At 41.3% G+C, this 18,210-nt stretch overlaps 1 protein-coding gene across 4 annotated transcripts in view; it reads left to right on the plus strand.

The window, feature by feature from the left end:
• LOC131258329 (uncharacterized) overlaps positions 1 to 18,210 on the plus strand; it is a 91,572-nt gene that overhangs the window by 59,646 nt on the left and 13,716 nt on the right. For all 4 annotated transcript variants that reach the window (XM_058259576.1, XM_058259577.1, XM_058259578.1 and 1 more), the window contains one exon: positions 2,378 to 2,554. In XM_058259576.1, coding sequence (XP_058115559.1) covers positions 2,378 to 2,554 — 177 coding nt within the window. The remainder of the gene's footprint in view (positions 1 to 2,377; positions 2,555 to 18,210) is intronic.

Consider the following 18,210-nt stretch of genomic DNA (forward strand, 5'->3'; position numbering starts at 1 on the left):
AGGGGTTTTGATAATGATGGTGGGAAACCAAAAGGGGTAGGTGGGATTCACTCGTGTGGCCGTACGGTCACACGTGTGGCGTGGCAGGATGGGTTTAGGTTAGTTAGGATTTGGATTGTGAATGGGTATGGGAAAGTTGGATTTGGTAGAAGACGAAGATCTGGAATGAGAGAATTAAAAACCTGAAGAAAATACTTGGATGGCGGAGAAAAGAAAAGATGGTGTGTGGATAGATGGAGGCCTCACACCTCCGTTGATGAAGATTAGCCTCGCACCAATCTTCCTTACAAATCACATGTAAGTATCTTCAAATCGCATGAAGATGGGAGAGAAGAAAACAAGAGCCTCTCTCTCTCTCTCTCTCTCTAATCACGAAATTCATTGAGAGAGAGGTCACACGCCCTGCTCTTTTTATAGATCCAAGAAGTTTTAAAAATTACAAAAATCCCTGTCTTGTAAACTTTAACGAAAATAGCTATAGTCTAAATAAAATCAACTAAAACACTCATAATGTGTCAAAATATAAAATTAAAAAAAAACTAAATCCTAAAATATGATAAAGTCTAGAACTGATGTGGACGATCAATGATCAATGGCCCGATCATGTGATCCAATGGCCCGATTGTCGCGTCCCTCCTATCCAACGGTCTGGATCACTCCATAAAGCAACCCATGTGTATCTTCCCAGTGTGGGGTCTTCCAGATGCTCGCACATGCACATGGGGTCTTCAGCACGATCACAGGTATTCGCCTAGCCACAGGAAAATCGGCGCAGCCCACCTGTTTACCCTTTTGCTTATAAAACATGAACAAGACACTCCCATATTAAAATTATCCTAATTGTTTCTTTTGAGAGAGGAAATAGGAGTTTGGGGATTTTGATATTCGAAAACCTAAATCAACGAAATCAAGATGTCTTTTTATTTACTCAATGGAATTGAATGCCATTTTTTTTTTCCTAACATCATTCTACACTCAAGAATGTACAAAAGAACATAATTATCAAAGGACACTTGTATGTTGTAAGGTAAACTTTTTTGAAAGACAACAAAAGGGAAAAAAAAGAAGGAAAGAGACGAGAATCTTTTACCATCATGATATGTGTACCATATACATTTTCTTAGCTGATAATATCATGATAGGTATTACTTTTATTGGTACATGTTGATGGGACTATTTGAGAAGCCAGCATTGACCTTGACAATTGCTTTGAATTTTTCAGAGTTTGAGATTTCCTATGTAACCTAGAAAGCCATTAATTAAATGAAAGGTCAAGCACAGATCACTTAGCTGGCCACCCTTTGCCTTCTCCCTTAGAAACTGATTTCCTAGATGAACGTTGTTTGCAATAGAAGAAGAGAGAGAAGTTGTGGCAATTTGATTTTGACAGAGCTCTGAATGGCCAATGATTGATGAGTGTTTTAATCTTTTTTTTTTCTTATAATAAAATATAATATACTTATATTTTCCATTTTTTTGGATATTTAAAAAAATTAGAAAAAAATTTAGGGTATTGTGATCCATGAAACACAACTCTCCCTTGTCCAGCAGCCATTGTTTCTAAACTCATCTTCCCCAGGACATCAAAGGAAACCCTCTCCTTTAACCCATAAAATATCCACATTTTTCATCAATTCTACACACAATTAATTGAGGCAAAAGAAAAACATTCCATTAATGAATAATTGAGGTCATACATAAAACATTGGCTTTCCAGGGCACACAATACTTACATCATCATCATTCCAAATGTGGGAACTACTTCATTGAAATAGACATGCTCAAGTGTACATGACTCTGTGATACATGATAGTATTCACGTGATGTTTCCCCATGTTTCCCACGGTATATCCTTGTTTGAAATAGGCATGCTCTAGTGTACATGGCTCTGTGATACATCAATCATCAACATTTGACATGTGGAAACAACTAAGTTTCATTAAAACAGGCATGAAATGTACACGACTTTGTCATACATTACACAAGTCAGGTGATATTTCCCAATGTTTCCCACTATATCTGTATCCCAAGGGTATGATACAGAGTGTGATACTGGTACTTTGCGCATTGGGTCAATAATCATCATATGAAATGTGGGAACAACTAAATTTCATTGAAATTGGCATGTTCAAATGTACGTGACTAGCAATATGTTCATTTTGACATTATCTTTGTCAAGGAACATAGTCTTCCATGTTTCTATTGCTTTGAGCATTTTCTAAATACTACTACTCTCCTATCGCATTTTGATGATCAACCAAGCTGTTTTAATCATTTGATGTTTGTGTCACTAAAATTAGTAGATTTCTAGATAATGTTTATTGTGATTTGGACAGCCTTGGCTTCCCTTTTAACTATTGTTATGTAACTTTCACAGGCTATAATGAAGCTCGGAGTTCAGCTTAGCGAAATGATGAGAGATATGTCAAATGTTTGGGCTCCTCCATTATATAGAAGACTTCTTAGCACTGACAAGAAAGAGAGGGATATGTCAGAAAGATGCCTTTTGAAGATAAAGTCAAGTATATTTCCTCCAACCCTGAATCTTTCTAAGGTACTTCTGAAATTTGGGATTTCTATTCTCATTTGAGAATGTCACAAAGAAACATGTTTTGTAGTTGATTGATCTGATATCTGTGGAACAGTGCTCAGTATTTATATTTTGATTGGAGATTGCTGCTACAATCAGTCAAGAACTTTTGGTTTTGAATATTAAACAAAATGTAGCTCGATGGAGTGTGAATCTGACTCCAACAAACCTGATTAGCAAGAAGGACAGATGATTCTTTCGAAAAAAATTCACACAAAATATAGAGTGAAAGGAATAATAAAAGAGTGTTTCTTCACTTTGGCACAGAACCTACCGACATTCACATAATCCAAAGAACTTACAATATCTCAATCACTGATTATTAAACTAATAATGTAGTTATAAGGTGGCATGCACTTTCCACACAGGGCAAGGGATGGATGAGGATCCACAGAAAAGAAGCGGTAACAGAATTTGAGAGATTAAATGCAAACATGGCATGTGTTCTGTTACTATGTGCTAGATTGGGCCCTTCATGGGCTTTCTGTGAACAAGGTCTAACCTGAGATCAGTCCAGACAACTCATTAGGTGGTCCGCATGTATGACGGAAATGGACAACTAGAAAAAGGATGACCAACAATGTACACCAAACATGCATGTAAGTGCTACCCAATGAGTAACATACTGAGGGGATATTCACAATTAGCCCACCTGATGAGTTGTCTGGATCTCACACGCTTGTGTGACACTCGCACATGTGCACTCTTAACAGTCCCCGTAGATCCTCATCATTTCTTGAGACTTATTTATTTTGGATTCAATCTCTCATTTTGACCATGGGCATGATTCAAAATTTTGTCCTGAAATGTTTATGTTAAACACCCCAAGTTTTGCTATCATCTACAATCCTAAGATTCCTAACCATTAAATTTTTGATGATGTCCAAAAGAGCCTTGAAAATACAAAAATACAGAAAATTTTCACTAATTTTCATGGTCATTTCTTAGTCAGGAAACAATGATGTCTTGTAAAATGTGTAGAAATAGCCATTGTAGACCTTGAAGAGATCCTCAGAACAAGCTACTGATTGGCCCAAATGGACAATCACTGTTCAATGTTATCCTTCGTGGAATCCCTGGGTGTGTGCGCCCCTCAGATGACATCTGTCGTTGCCTTTCAACCCAACATTTCCTCAATTATGCTGTCATCTTATGCACCTTCCCATGACCTCAGTAAACTATATTTCAGCCCTACTATTGGCATTGACCATTTGTTTACCTGATTTGACCAATGGTTGACTACAGCCCCCTTTGTACCTTTTATTTTCTGAACTCGTCTCAAACTTTCGAATCTATTTGATTATGGGATTGTTTCAACTTCAAACTTTCTTGTTATTCAGATTGTAAAAATCATCGTTTCCCGGTTAGAAAAAATTCAACTATGACATATTCAACTCGTGTAGATATGTACTACTTTGAGGTATAAGGCAGTGTGACATTTTATTCTCTTCTATATTTTTCTTGCAGAACTTAACGTCCTTAACTTGATTTGAGTAGGACTTGGTGCTTCTTTATGATGCAACATAAATTTAACTCCATCAATTGTGAGCATTGTTCGGAGGATCTCCGATATTATTGAAATATACCCAATATTATCTGTATCTCCAGCTCAGCGATACCGATAACACCAGTAGTATTAGAAATTCTAGGTATCGGCAATGTATCACTAGTAGAAGATGATTTGATGATTATAGTGTGGAGAAAAGAGGAGTGAGAGAGAAGAAGAAAGGTGAGAGTTTGGGGAAATGTTGTGTTAGCCAACATGCCTTAACACATAATGTTTTATTAGAATAGAGCATTTAGTACACTGCAGGAGGAGGAAAGTGTGCACATGCACTTACATTAAAAGAGCCACTAACCACACACTAACCACACACACTATACATCTACACTCTCTAGACTCCCCCACAAGTTGGATCATAGATGTTGATCATGCCTAACTTGTCACGAACACGATGAAGAGCATGTCGGCTCAAGGACTTTGTAAGAACATCTGCAAGCTGATCCTCAGATCGAACAAAAGGGGTGATGATTTCCTAAGAGGCTACTCTCTCTCGAATAAAGTGACAGTCGACCTCAATATGCTTTGTTCGCTCGTGGAAAACCAGGTTACGAGCAACATGGATGGCAGTTTGGTTGTCACAATGAAGAGGGAATAGGAGGTGAAGGAGGATAGCCAAGTTCTTCAAGAAGGTTGTGAAGCCACACGAGCTCACACGTCGCATGAGCCATAGCACGATATTCTGCTTCAGGCAAGGACTGAGCAACAACTGGTTGCTTCTTGCTCTTCCATGTGAAAGATGGCCACCTAAGAAGGTACAAAAGCCGGATGTAAAGCAGCGATCTTAAGTATTACCTGCACAATCAACATCAGAATAGCCAGAAAGATGAAAATGACCGTGCGACTGAAAGCTGAGGCCAAGATTCGGGGCTGATTTTAGATACCAAAGAATGCGGAATACAACCGTGAGATTTGAAGCACGAGGAGCTTGCATGAATTGGCTAACAATACCCACCGCAAAGGAGAGATCTGGGCGAGTAATAGTCAGGTAAATAAGCTGGCCTACAAGTCGTCCATACATCCCGGGATAAAAAAAAAAAAGAGAGCACCATCATCTGGTCGAAGCTTTTGCGAAGTATCCATGGGGTACTAGCGGATTTGCACCCTAACATGCCAGTCTCCATGAGAAGATCAAGCGCATATTTTCGTTGTGACAAGACCAACCGGGTTGAGGAGCGACCAACTTCAATTCTTAGGAAGTATTGAAGAGGACCAAGATCCTTAATCTCAAATTCTGTCTTCAAGAATTCTTTGACCTCCCACATTCCAACCGAATAACTACCAGACGGAACAATATCATCCGCATACACAATGAGAACCATGATGCCCGTCGATTGATACATATAAAGAGGGAATGATCGACATGACTACGAACAAAGCCGAACTCCAAGAGAGCCAGACTAAATTTTTCGAACCATGCACGCGGGGATTGTTTGAGTCTATAAAGAGCCTTCTTCAACTGACATACAAGCATAGGGTTGTGGGAAGCAACAAAGCCAGGAGGTTGATGCATATAGACTTCCTCTGCAAGGTCCCCATGGATAAATGCATTCTTAACATTAAGTTGAAACAAGAGCCATGATAAATTAACGACCAAGGATATCACAACGCGAGTCAAATTTAGCTTATCCATTGGAGAGAATGTCTCGAAATAATCCACACCATGAGTCTGTGTAACCCTTAGCAACAAGATGAGCTTTATAGCGATCAATGGAGCCGTCTGGAAGAAACTTGATCGTATAATCCCATCGACATCCAACATATTTATGCCCTAAAGGAAGAGACAAGCTCTCAAGTATGATTCTTCTCAAGAGTAGACATTTCGTCTATCATCACTTTCATCCAATTAGGACTTTGAAGAGCATGTGAGAGAGACTGAGGAATAATATGTGATATAAGGGAAGCTGCAAACGACTGAAAAGACGGTGAAAGATGATCATATGAAAGAAAATTACCAATGGGGTATTGAGTACAAGATCATGACCCTTTGCACAAGGCAATGGGGAGATCTAAACTTGAGGTATGAGAGTCACCCGAGCCAACATCCAAAGTGAGGGGAAGGGTGGATGGCTGAGCGTGTGAAGATTTATCTCGACGATGATACACTCGTAGAGGCTTAGGGTCACCCAAATCACCAACAGGATGCTGAACGAAGGAGAGAGGAGTCTCACCGTGGTCACTAGTGGAAAGAGAAAGAGGATAAGAGTCATGCTCCCCCTGACTCACAAGAGGATCATAGAGAGATTGACTTGGAGTTGAAGAAAAAGAAATATCCTCAAAGAAGGTTACATCAGCAGAGACATTTCTTGCGAGTCAAGGGGTCATTACATTTATACCCTTTCTAACTCCGAGTGTACCCTAAGAAGACACATTTAATTGCCTTGGGGCTAAGTTTATCATTACTTCCATCCAAAATTTGAACAAAGCATGTGCAACCAAAAACTTTAGGTGGTAGAGGAAATAGATTATCATGAGAATACGATATAGTAAATGAACATTTGTAAGACAGGATACGTGAGGGTATATGATTAATAAGAAAAGTAGCAATTAGAAGAGTATCACCTAAAAACTGTTTAGGTAGGTGCCGTTCGGTTTAAATTGGAACCGTAATCCCAATTCTAGCACGCCAACGCACTTGTCACTCGTGCTGGAGAAAGGAACATCAAAACAATGGCGAACAATTTCCTGGCATGCCCGGTGGGACTCTATTGCAAGTCACCGAATTAGTTATTGCCAGAATGCAACGGAGGAGTGGTAGAATTGTTGGGAACGAACTCGTAACGCCAACCGCACCACCCCTAGTGGATGACGTGCAGGTTCAGGCACCTCCAAGTGAAATTAATTTGAATGTTAACCCGACCAGAAACCAAGCAAGCCCGTCAACGGCTCGCCTTATTCTGCCAAATGAGGTATTAATGGTATTAAGGGATGTACATACAAGCATCCAGTAGGTGCAAGAAAATGCAAGAATTCAAATGGAACAACTTCATCAGCAGGCCGAGAGCACTAATCGTTATATGGCCAGTCAGACCGAGGCCATGAAATGATTATTAGCCGTTTTAACGGAGCGAACGCAACCTGCGCAACAAAATAATGGTAATTTGGTTAGTAATGCTGTCCCTTTTCCGCCGACGCCACCATTGCAGTGTAATACGCTGCCTACTCCTCAAGAGGTCAAAAATATCCCGCCTCCTGCAGAGGTTAGATGACCGGAGTAGGATGCTAGAAATTATGATAATAGTAATCAAGGACCGCCAATGGGATTCTACCCTTCACAAGGTCTTAGGTTTTAAGAGAATTTTAATAGATTTGGTTCAGATCATCCGCCAGCCATGGAACCTCCACGGATTGATCGTGACTAGATATTGCAACTCGTGCAAGAGGTTGCGGGCTAGGTGTTGGGCCACAATGCCATTCCTACTTATCATAAACCTTAACTAGAATGGGTAGTGTTGCTGATAAATTATCGACTAGATTTCACCCTGTTCTTAGGGGAACACAGTTAATCGACTATCTAACATGTTGGCCGATTCACCATGCAATGTGGTGAACTAGCCAATAATGATTATTATAAATTGCAGTTATTCGGTTACTCGCTAACCACTGCGGCCTTCACATGGTATTCCAATTTGTTACCAGATTCAATACATAACTGGCAAGAATTGGAAGAAAGGTTTCATGCTCAATTATTCTCTAAAAATAGAGACATCACTATGGCCGATCTCGCACGATTCCGACAGTTGCCCGGCGAATCCTGCGAAAGCTATATCATGCGATTTAAGCGAGCAAAGAGCTGCTATAAGGTGGTTGTGACCGAAACTGAATTTGTGCAACTCGCACAAGACGGTTTGGAGTACAAAGTCCGCAAAAAGTTTGTAAGCACGGAGTTTGCTGATTTATACAACCTCACTAAGGTCTCTCGATATGAAGAATTGCTTCAAGAAGGGGCTAGGCAAGCAAACTCGTCTATTGGAACATATTACAATGATCCTAATTCCGAAATTGCAATCGTTGAAGTAGTGGCTAAGAAACCACTAGTTTGCTCCGCGTTGGTTAAGGCAGAGTCAGCCACTCCAACGACCCGAAAGACTCAGAAAGTATACACCTTTGATATTACTTGGGCCGAGGAAATTTTTGACTTCATGTTAGAAACAAAGTTCATCAAAGTTCCTATTAATCACAGGATACCTTTAGTCGAAGAACTCAAGAAGGTTGACTATTGTAAATGGCATGGATCTCATTCCCATTTCACTAACAAATGCGTCATTTTCAGGAATCTAATTCAGGAATACATCAACCGCGGATTGTTGAAATTTTCAGAAAAAGAAAAGTCATGTTGATTGATACCGACCTATTTCCGGCTAGCCTGCAGATAAATACGATTGCAGCCGACTTGAGGGATCATCCTCGATCGAAAGTAGAACTCGGTTTAGGAAGTTTGCACAGGACGAGCGGCCGATACGTACCTAAACAATAGTGGACACCGCAGTATCAGGACACATACGAGCATAAGAACCATCGGTTATGCGATCGTTGTGCCCGAAAGCTTACTTGCCGTCTTAAAGACCGTCCCGAAAATCACAGTCGTGACAATAGTCGAGATCACCAGCAGCTGGAGTAGTTAATGTCTAACTGCCAGCCGCATTGGAGATTGCCCTCGACTTGAATGGTCAAGCCACCCACTACATGAGAAGGGGTATGGAAGTGGCTTATGCATCCAAAATTCTCCACGGTACCGGAAAATCTGACCATAACTCAGAAACACCATCGGCAGAGGAATAGGGCCGCAATGAGAAGGGGAAAGGAAGAGAACAAAGATCTTCTTCGACTAGAACCCAAGCTGCCCTGTCCATTTTGGCAAGTTCCTCCGTCAGAGGAACATATAGCCGTAAATGCGGTCGAAGCAATTGCTCTACCTGTCGATCAGGAGAGCAGAACTATTCTTAAAAATGCCGAAGCATCGGGTGAATTTAAAGAAGAAGACAATACCGACAACTTGTCGGATTATCTTAGCGAAGATTTCTTCCCAACAGAAGAATGGTTGCCTGGTGAATTCACGACTACTGCGAATAAGCCAGGGGATGTGATAACCGATTCGCCAACTGGCCCCACTAAGAATAGAACCCCTAATTAGACCGATGAGATCAAGTCTGATACACTAGGGGGGCAAGGTTTCAGTAGTAGTATTGTGTTTGGTTCACTGCCACTGACGGTATTTCATTGTAATATGGTACTTACTTTGCCGTCCGATTTTCAGGCAAGAGCTACTCAACCAAACACAATACCAGGCAATGTGGAAGAACATGTTTCCCATGTTGTTATTCAGTACGCTTCTTTCCCTTACAATGAAGGGAAACAAGGCAAGGTATTACACACCAACACGGTCACCGTAGCGACCGATGGGGCTGCTGACGGAGTAATTATCGATAGACCAACCATTGATATGACACGACACCTTAAGCCATTATATATTTTAGCTCATTTAGATGGATGTCCTGTTGCCAGAATTTTAGTGGACAACGAGGCCATGGTGAACTTGTTGCCAAAGAGAATGATGGCTAAATTGGGGAAGATTGCAGCTGATTTGATCCCTTCCAAGGTAACTGCTAGCAATTTCGCCGACCATGTTACCAACACACATGGTGTTATACTGGTCGATCTTATAGTAGGCACCAAGTCTGTTTTATTACCGTTCTTTGTAGTTGACACTTAGTCAAGCTACAATGCCCTGTTAGGGAGAGATTGTATTCATTCTTTTGCATGCATTCCCTCCTCTCTTCACTAGTTTGTCATCTTTTGGAATCAGAATAGGGCCGAGCTCGTGTTAGCCGATAATAAGCCCTTTTTGGCCACATCAAACGGCAATGAAGCTTATTACTATGGTGAGGAAATAGGACCCATCGGGTTCATTGGAAGGAATAAGTATGGACAACTGACGGGTATTTCAGTAAAAAAGAACTTAGGCAGTATAATCTATGACAGTCCAAGAAGACGAAACCCATCAAAGGGGCCTAACCCTCTATCGGCCGGCAGCAAGTTGCATCATCAAAGAGTTACCATGATCGTGACAACTGATGGTGTGGTGTGCCTGGCTGATTTCATGGGCAGGATAAAAAGGCTCGAAGAGAGCCTATAAAAAAGCGATGAGGGAATTTTTATGAACTTGGTCGAATTGGATAGATTGACCAAGGAAGATGGTTTTGATATAAAAGATTTACTACAGGAAGTAAAAGAACGTTGACCGTAGGTCCAAGACCCGCTGGATGAAGTAAATCTAGGGACAGATTAAGATCCGAGGCCTGTGTTCATAAGCAACCTATTACGAAAGCCCGAGCGGGACAAGATAATAAAGTTATTCCAAGAATTCATAGACCGTTTTGTATGGGACTATCACGACATGCCAGTATTAGACAGATCTTTGGTTAAGCACAAGTTACCAACCAAGGAAGGATATCGGCCGCATAAACAGCCCCTAAGGAGGATGATGGCCGAAGTCACTCTCAATGTCAAAGAAGAAATCGAACGGCTTTTGAAAGCTGGGTTTATCCGACTGATCAAATATGCAGAATGGATGTCAAATGTGGTCCCAGTAATGAAGAGGACCGGTAAGATAAGAGTGTGTGTAGATTTCAGAAATTTAAATCTAGCCACTCCCAAAGACGAGTATCCTATGCCTATGGCCGACCAATTAATTGATCGAGCTGCTGGGCACGGGATTGTGTCAATTCTTGGACAGGCATTTAAGGTATAATCAAATATATATAGCCTTGGATGATGTACCAAAAACAGCGTTTAGGTGCCCAGGACCCTTGGATACTTATTGCTGGGTAGTCATTCCCTTCGGCTTGAAAACCGCTAGAGCAACATATCAAAGAGCGATGAACGCCATCTTTCATGATATAATTAGCCAATTTATGGAAGTCTACATTGATGATGTGGTAGTTAAGTCGGTCGATGTGGAAGATCATTTGGCCCATTTATGTAAATCGTTTGAGCGAACGCGAGCCCATAAATTAAAAATGAACCCAATGAAATGTGCCTTTGGGGTGTCGACCGGTAATTTTTTAGGATTCCCCGTACATTAGAGAGGAATCAAAATCAATCAAAATAAAGCTCAAGCCGTGATCAATGCAAGGCCACCAAGGAATAAGGCCGAGTTACAAAAGTTTTTAGGCCATCTTAATTTCTTACAGCGATTCATATCTAATTGTGCCGGTAAGACTAACATTTTCTCTCCATTGTTAATATTAAAGCAGGGGGGCGAATTTTTATGGGAAGAAGAACATCAGCTGGCTTTCGATCCGACCTATTTCCGGCTAGCCTGCAGATAAATACGATTGTAGCCGACTTGAGGGATCGTCCTCGATCGAAAGTAGAACTCGGTTTAGGAAGTTTGCACAGGACGAGTGGCCGATACGTACCTAAACAATAGTGGACACCGCAGTATCAGGACACATATGAGCATAAGAACCATCAGTTATGCGATCGTTGTGCCCGAAAGCTTACTTGCCGTCTTAAAGACCGTCCCGAAAATCACAATCGTGACAATAGTCGAGATCACCAGCGGCTGGAGTAGTTAATGTCTAACTGCTAGCCGCATTGGAGATTGCCCTCGACTTGAATGGTTAAGCCACCCACTACATGAGAAGGGGTATGGAAGTGGCTTATGCATCCAAAATTCTCCACGGTACCGGAAAATCTGACCATAACTCAGAAACACCATCGGCAGAGGAATAGGGCCGCAATGAGAAGGGGAAAGGAAGAGAACAAAGATCTTCTTCGACTAGAACCCAAGCTGCCCTGTCCATTTTGGCAAGTTCCTCCGTCAGAGGAACATATAGCGGTAAATGCGGTCGAAGCAATTGCTCTACCTGTCGATCAGGAGAGCAGAACTATTCTTAAAAATGCCGAAGCATCGGGTGAATTTAAAGAAGAAGACAATACCGACAACTTGTCGGATTTTCTTAGCGAAGATTTCTTCCCAACAGAAGAATGGTTGCCTGGTGAATTCACGACTACTGCGAATAAGCCAGGGGATGTGATAACCGATTCGCCAACTGGCCCCACTAAGAATAGAACCCCTAATTAGACCGATGAGATCAAGTCTGATACACTAGGGGGGCAAGGTTTCAGTAGTAGTATTGTGTTTGGTTCACTGCCAGTGACGGTATTTCATTGTAATATAGTACTTACTTTGCCGTCCGATTTTCAGGCAAGAGCTACTCAACCAAACACAATACCAGGCGATGTGGAAGAACATGTTTCCCATGTTGTTATTCAGTACGCTTCTTTCCCTTACAACGAAGGGAAACAAGGCAAGGTATTACACACCAACACGGTCACCGTAGCGACCGATGGGGCTGCTGACGGAGTAATTATCGATAGACCAACCATTGATATGACGCGACACCTTAAGCCATTATATATTTTAGCTCATTTAGATGGATGTCCTGTTGCCAGAATTTTAGTGGACAACGAGGCCATGGTGAACTTGTTGCCAAAGAGAATGATGGCTAAATTGGGGAAGACTGCAGCTGATTTGATCCCTTCCAAGGTAACTGCTAGCAATTTCGCCGACCATGTTACCAACACACATGGTGTTATACTGGTCGATCTTATAGTAGGCACCAAGTCTGTTTTATTACCGTTCTTTGTAGTTGACACTTAGTCAAGCTACAATGCCCTGTTAGGGAGAGATTGTATTCATTCTTTTGCATGCATTCCCTCCTCTCTTCACTAGTTTGTCATCTTTTGGAATCAGAATAGGGCCGAGCTCGTGTTAGTCGATAATAAGCCCTTTTTGGCCACATCAAACGGCAATGAAGCTTATTACTATGGTGAGGAAATAGGGCCCATCGGGTTCATTGGAAGGAATAAGTATGGACAACTGACGGGTATTTCAGTAAAAAAGAACTTAGGCAGTATAATTCAGGCTATGACAGTCCAAGAAGACGAAACCCATCAAAGGGGCCTAACCCTCTATCGGCCGGCAGCAAGTTGCATCATCAAAGAGTTACCATGATCGTGACAACTGATGGTGTGGTGTGCCTGGCTGATTTCATGGGCAGGATAAAAAGGCTCGAAGAGAGCCTGTAAAAAAGCGATGAGGGAATTTTTATGAACTTGGTCGAATTGGATAGATTGACCAAGGAAGATGGTTTTGATATAAAAGATTTACTAGAGGAAGTAAAAGAACGTTGACCGTAGGTCCAAGACCCGCTGGATGAAGTAAATCTAGGGACAGATTAAGATCCGAGGCTTGTGTTCATAAGCAACCTATTACGAAAGCCCGAGCGGGACAAGATAATAAAGTTATTCCAAGAATTCATAGACCGTTTTGTATGGGACTATCACGACATGCCAGTATTAGACAGATCTTTGGTTAAGCACAAGTTACCAACCAAGGAAGGATATCGGCCGCATAAACAGCCCCTAAGGAGGATGATGGCCGAAGTCACTCTCAATGTCAAAGAAGAAATCGAACGGCTTTTGAAAGCTGGGTTTATCCGACTGATCAAATATGCAGAATGGATGTCAAATGAGGTCCCAGTAATGAAGAGGACCGGTAAGATAAGAGTGTGTGTAGATTTCAGAAATTTAAATCTAGCCACTCCCAAAGACGAGTATCCTATGCCTATGGCCGACCAATTAATTGATCTAGCTGCTGGGCACGGGATTGTGTCAATTCTTGAACAGGCATTTAAGGTATAATCAAATATATATAGCCTTGGATGATGTACCAAAAACAGCGTTTAGGTACAGAGTCCCTTGCACATCACATTCATTCATTGCATCAAGAACTCAGGCGAAAGATCAATACTAGTAATGAACATTACAAAATTTCTGCAGACTAACATAAACGATTCAAGGAATTCAATTAGGGGACTCTGTGATGGTCCACATCAGGCCAGAGCGGTACCTTCAGAGAGCCATTCGTAAATTACACGTGAATAGCGCTGGACCATTCAAAATTATAAAACGAAACGGTTTCAATGCGTATGTTGTAGATCTTCCACCTTCCATGGGAATTAGTTCCACATTCAATATGGAGGATTTAGTTGCATTTCAGGGGACCACCGATACATTGTCCAGCCTTGCACCGAACATCCTGATTCCCCAGACCTTTCCCTTGATTCATGGCTTCTTCCCGACCCATGTTCCCAGCCTCTACCTCCCATACCTACCCTTCCTACACCCAGAGAGGCGATAGAAGATATTCTGAACCATCAGATAGTATCGACGTCAGACGACGGATTTCAAAAGTTCCTGGGAAAGCGGAAGTCACGCCCAACTTCAGGCAGTGTGTGGCTCACTAAGAGGAGCTTCAGAGACTTGATCCTGACTTCTTGGAGCGGTTCAGGAGTTTTGTTTCGCCAGTGGCGAAATCTTCATAGTCGAGGAGAGTTGATGGGGACATCATGCGCACGCGCACGCCCTCACCCTACGCACCTACTCGAGGAGGAGGAAGACCCCACTATTGATCCAGATCAACGACGACATCTATGGAAGACCTCTTTAGTTAGGGGGCTGTGCTATGGAGCATTGGAGTGGACCCGATCATCATAGAGATTCCACCATTGGATCTCATGATTGTGGCCCACTACCCTAGATGATCGAGGATTTTCAGGTTTGGTTATTATCATTATTAGAAACATTATGAACGGTTTTGATTGCGTTGATTAGTTGTTATTTTTGTTACTTCGTCTCTAAGTAATAGTGTGCGCACATGGCGCGGCTTTTGGGGTTTAGGGTTTTTCTTCTAAATAGGCAAACCCATGTAGTTTTTTTTTTTCCATTGAAGTTTTTAAATAAAATTTTGCGTTTTTTCTTTTCTATTCCTCGGAGTTGAAGAATCTAATTGGGTGCGAAACCCTCCCTTTCTCGAAGGGCTAACTACCGTGGTGCGAAGCCACAACCATCCCAAATCGTCCCCACCTCCTACACCCCACATCCATCATCTCCCAAAGCCTTCCCATCTTCAGATTTATCTTTTCTTTGCACCCAAATTCTCCTCTACAACAGATTTTTAGATTCTGCCCCACCAGGGGGCCGAAACTTCAGTGGAGCACCATGCACACACCGGACCGCAGATCGACATGTAAATTGGCGTGAGAGTGGACCTCCCCTGGTCGACCAAGCCCTAGTTGACCTTTTCCAGTTTCGCGGGCCCCACACATGTGCGTCTGGGCCGGGCTGCTGTCTGTACGCGCGGAACATCTTGGGTTCAGGTTTTCTTCTATTTCCTCTCCTCTCCCGCCTTAAATCCATAACCCTAACCCTAGATAATCCCAATTCCAAGTTTTTCCAACTTTTTCAAACCCTAGATTTTCCCCAAATTGAAACATGGTGAATCTCTTGAATTGGGGAACAATCCTTTGCAAGGATGGATGAATCTTACACTCCTTTGGGCATTGTTTGGTTTATAATTTTACTTGATCCAGCCCTAAACATGTGTAGGCTTGGACCCCATAGATTCCCCTTGTTGAATGTTTGAACATATGTGGGGCATAGAATATTGTGATTGTTTAAAATTGGTATGATCTAAAGCTTGAGATCTTGCATATCTTATTTAATTTTCATGTTTGCATCAGGTTGATTATTGTGAGAGGTTTTTTTATATATATAAAATTTCCAGCGCGTGTAGTTGCTTGGATTTTTAGCATGAGTGATGTCATTTAGCGTACTTGCTAGATTATTTGGAGCATTCCAACAGTTCTGCATCTTCAATTGTATAGCTTGTTTTGATCATTTGGAGAATCTACTCCGTTTACATCATATGGTTGATTTCTTAAGCTATTGTGTTTGCCAAAGATGCATTGCTACCTCAAGTTGTTTAGTTCAAGCGTGATAAACAAGATTCTGTGGTAGCTGAATTACAGTTCAGTTACAAAGTATGATCATCATGTATTGTTAATACATTTTCAGTCATCCGGTCTATCACCTCTCGTATTGTTCTTGCAATTTATTGAATCCTTACTACAATGATATCGTTTTCCTGTGACCTCATTGGAATATTCAGCTAAGAAGTGACCAACATCTTATATTAAGATCAATACCTGTCATGGTCGCTAAAAGTACATCAAAATAGCTACCCCGACCCTCTGAAAGGTTTGGATCATCCCAGACGATCCTACAAGAATCTCACGGCTAAAGATGTAGTCAGAATCCTCAATGCCATCCTAATGTATGCGCTGCCCAAATAGTCAATCCTATGGTTCTAAAGTACAACAAGGACCACAACAGATCAAAGCATGGGCTATCTGAAGATTTCAGCAGTGGATCTCCCCTGAAGGCAGCTGATCAAGTCAATGGAAGGTCAAAGTCAACTTTAGGCAACAATATCATCTCTGCAGATACATATCTACACACAAGGGCATATGGCAGCGCTCGCATGCAGTAATCATCTTCTGATGGCTCTTGGAGGATGATCAAACTCCAAACAGTACTAAAATTGGCCAGGCAAACCATATTTGATCTCCCAACCAAAGTCCATGCAACCAGTTTCGAAGCTGATAGCCTTTCACTAAATCTTCCATAACATGCTCATGTCCAAATTTCGTGATCTTGGGCTTGTTATAAATCTAACATGGTGAGCTTTCATATAAGATTTATTTCTTGGAATTACGATATCATTTTAGGCTGTAAAAGTTGGTGTCGATTGTATTGTAACAGCCTTGCGGCCTAGCCCTCAACTCTCAACCCCAGCCAGCCTGATACCCTCCCGCTAAACTGGCCATAACTTGGTCATTTGAAGTACAAATGGCACGATCCTGGGTTTTGTGTAAGGATAACACAATGAGCTTTCAAATGACCTAATTTCCTAAAATTTTAAGATTGTTTGACACTTGAAACAATGGTTGCAATGAAACTGTACACAGGCACGGCCAGCCCTGGTCCCACGACCAATTCTGTTGAACCAACTTGCCAGTTGCACTCACCAAAATGCGGTTATCCGTGTTTATTACATTTAAGAACATGCCATAGTTGGCTGCCCACAATCATGCCAATCAACCTCTATATACACCAATTTTTCTGACACTCTGCTAAGCCTTCTATTCAAGCAGCAGGCCACCATTGAAGTCCTAGAAACCTTAACCAAAAAATAAAAAAAATAAAATCCTAGTAACCAAGTTGCTGATGTACTCAAATCCTTGTAAAATTTGTAATCGGATTTGTGTAAAGTATCAAAGACAAAAAATACAATCTATATGTACTTAATCAAGTAGTTCCTTTCTTTTGGTCTATTGCACCCAATTTTCTGGAAAAGGGATATTAATTTCTTGTATGATTTTCTTCTTTTTGTGGTAATTTATAGGAGGAAGAAAGTCCATAAAAGTCACCTTGGAGCAACCTCCCTTGTTCCCAAAACCAAGTAATGGGCCAGTTGACAGTTAAGGATCTCCACATGCTAATTGCATGGATGAGTTGTATTATCTAGTGATGGTATTTAAAATATAAGTTACTTTGTTCACCATGCTCCTTAAGAAAGTCGTTCTTTAAAGTATTAGTTGTTTTTCATTTTTTGGACTGGAGAAAAAATGAAAAGAAAAAGTGAAACACTTCATTCCTTGATTCAGAAAATCTAGTAACAAGTGGTATATTTTTGCAATAAACTCATAATAGTTTTCTTGCTTGATTTCTGCCTCAAATGATCTTGCTGCTGCATTTACATGCAATATGTTCATTTCATAAGTCTTGAGTGTGAATATCATGTATATGAGTTACTAGAATATTGTATATATGGGTTATTAGGTGTAAAATACAATGTATAAAGAAGCTCTAAATAAGCTTCCTTGTATAGCCTTGTGGTGTGGTTAATTAAACCCACCTTTGGGTTGAAGAAAATAAGAAATACAAAAGGAGTAATTCACTAGATTCTTGAATTATCATGGTATCAGAGCTGCAACTTTGAGCATCGATCCTTCAGTCCTCTGCCATCACAGTCCTCATTGTAGCAGCAAGTCCAGAGATCTCCTCTCGCTGCTACCATCTCTACCGATCTTCCGTAGATCCCAAATCTCTGTAACAATCTGCCCAAATCGATTGCTGCCTAAAAACA

The sequence above is a fragment of the Magnolia sinica genome, chromosome 10 (assembly GCF_029962835.1).
Source record: "Magnolia sinica isolate HGM2019 chromosome 10, MsV1, whole genome shotgun sequence".
NCBI classification, from domain to species: domain Eukaryota; kingdom Viridiplantae; phylum Streptophyta; class Magnoliopsida; order Magnoliales; family Magnoliaceae; genus Magnolia; species Magnolia sinica.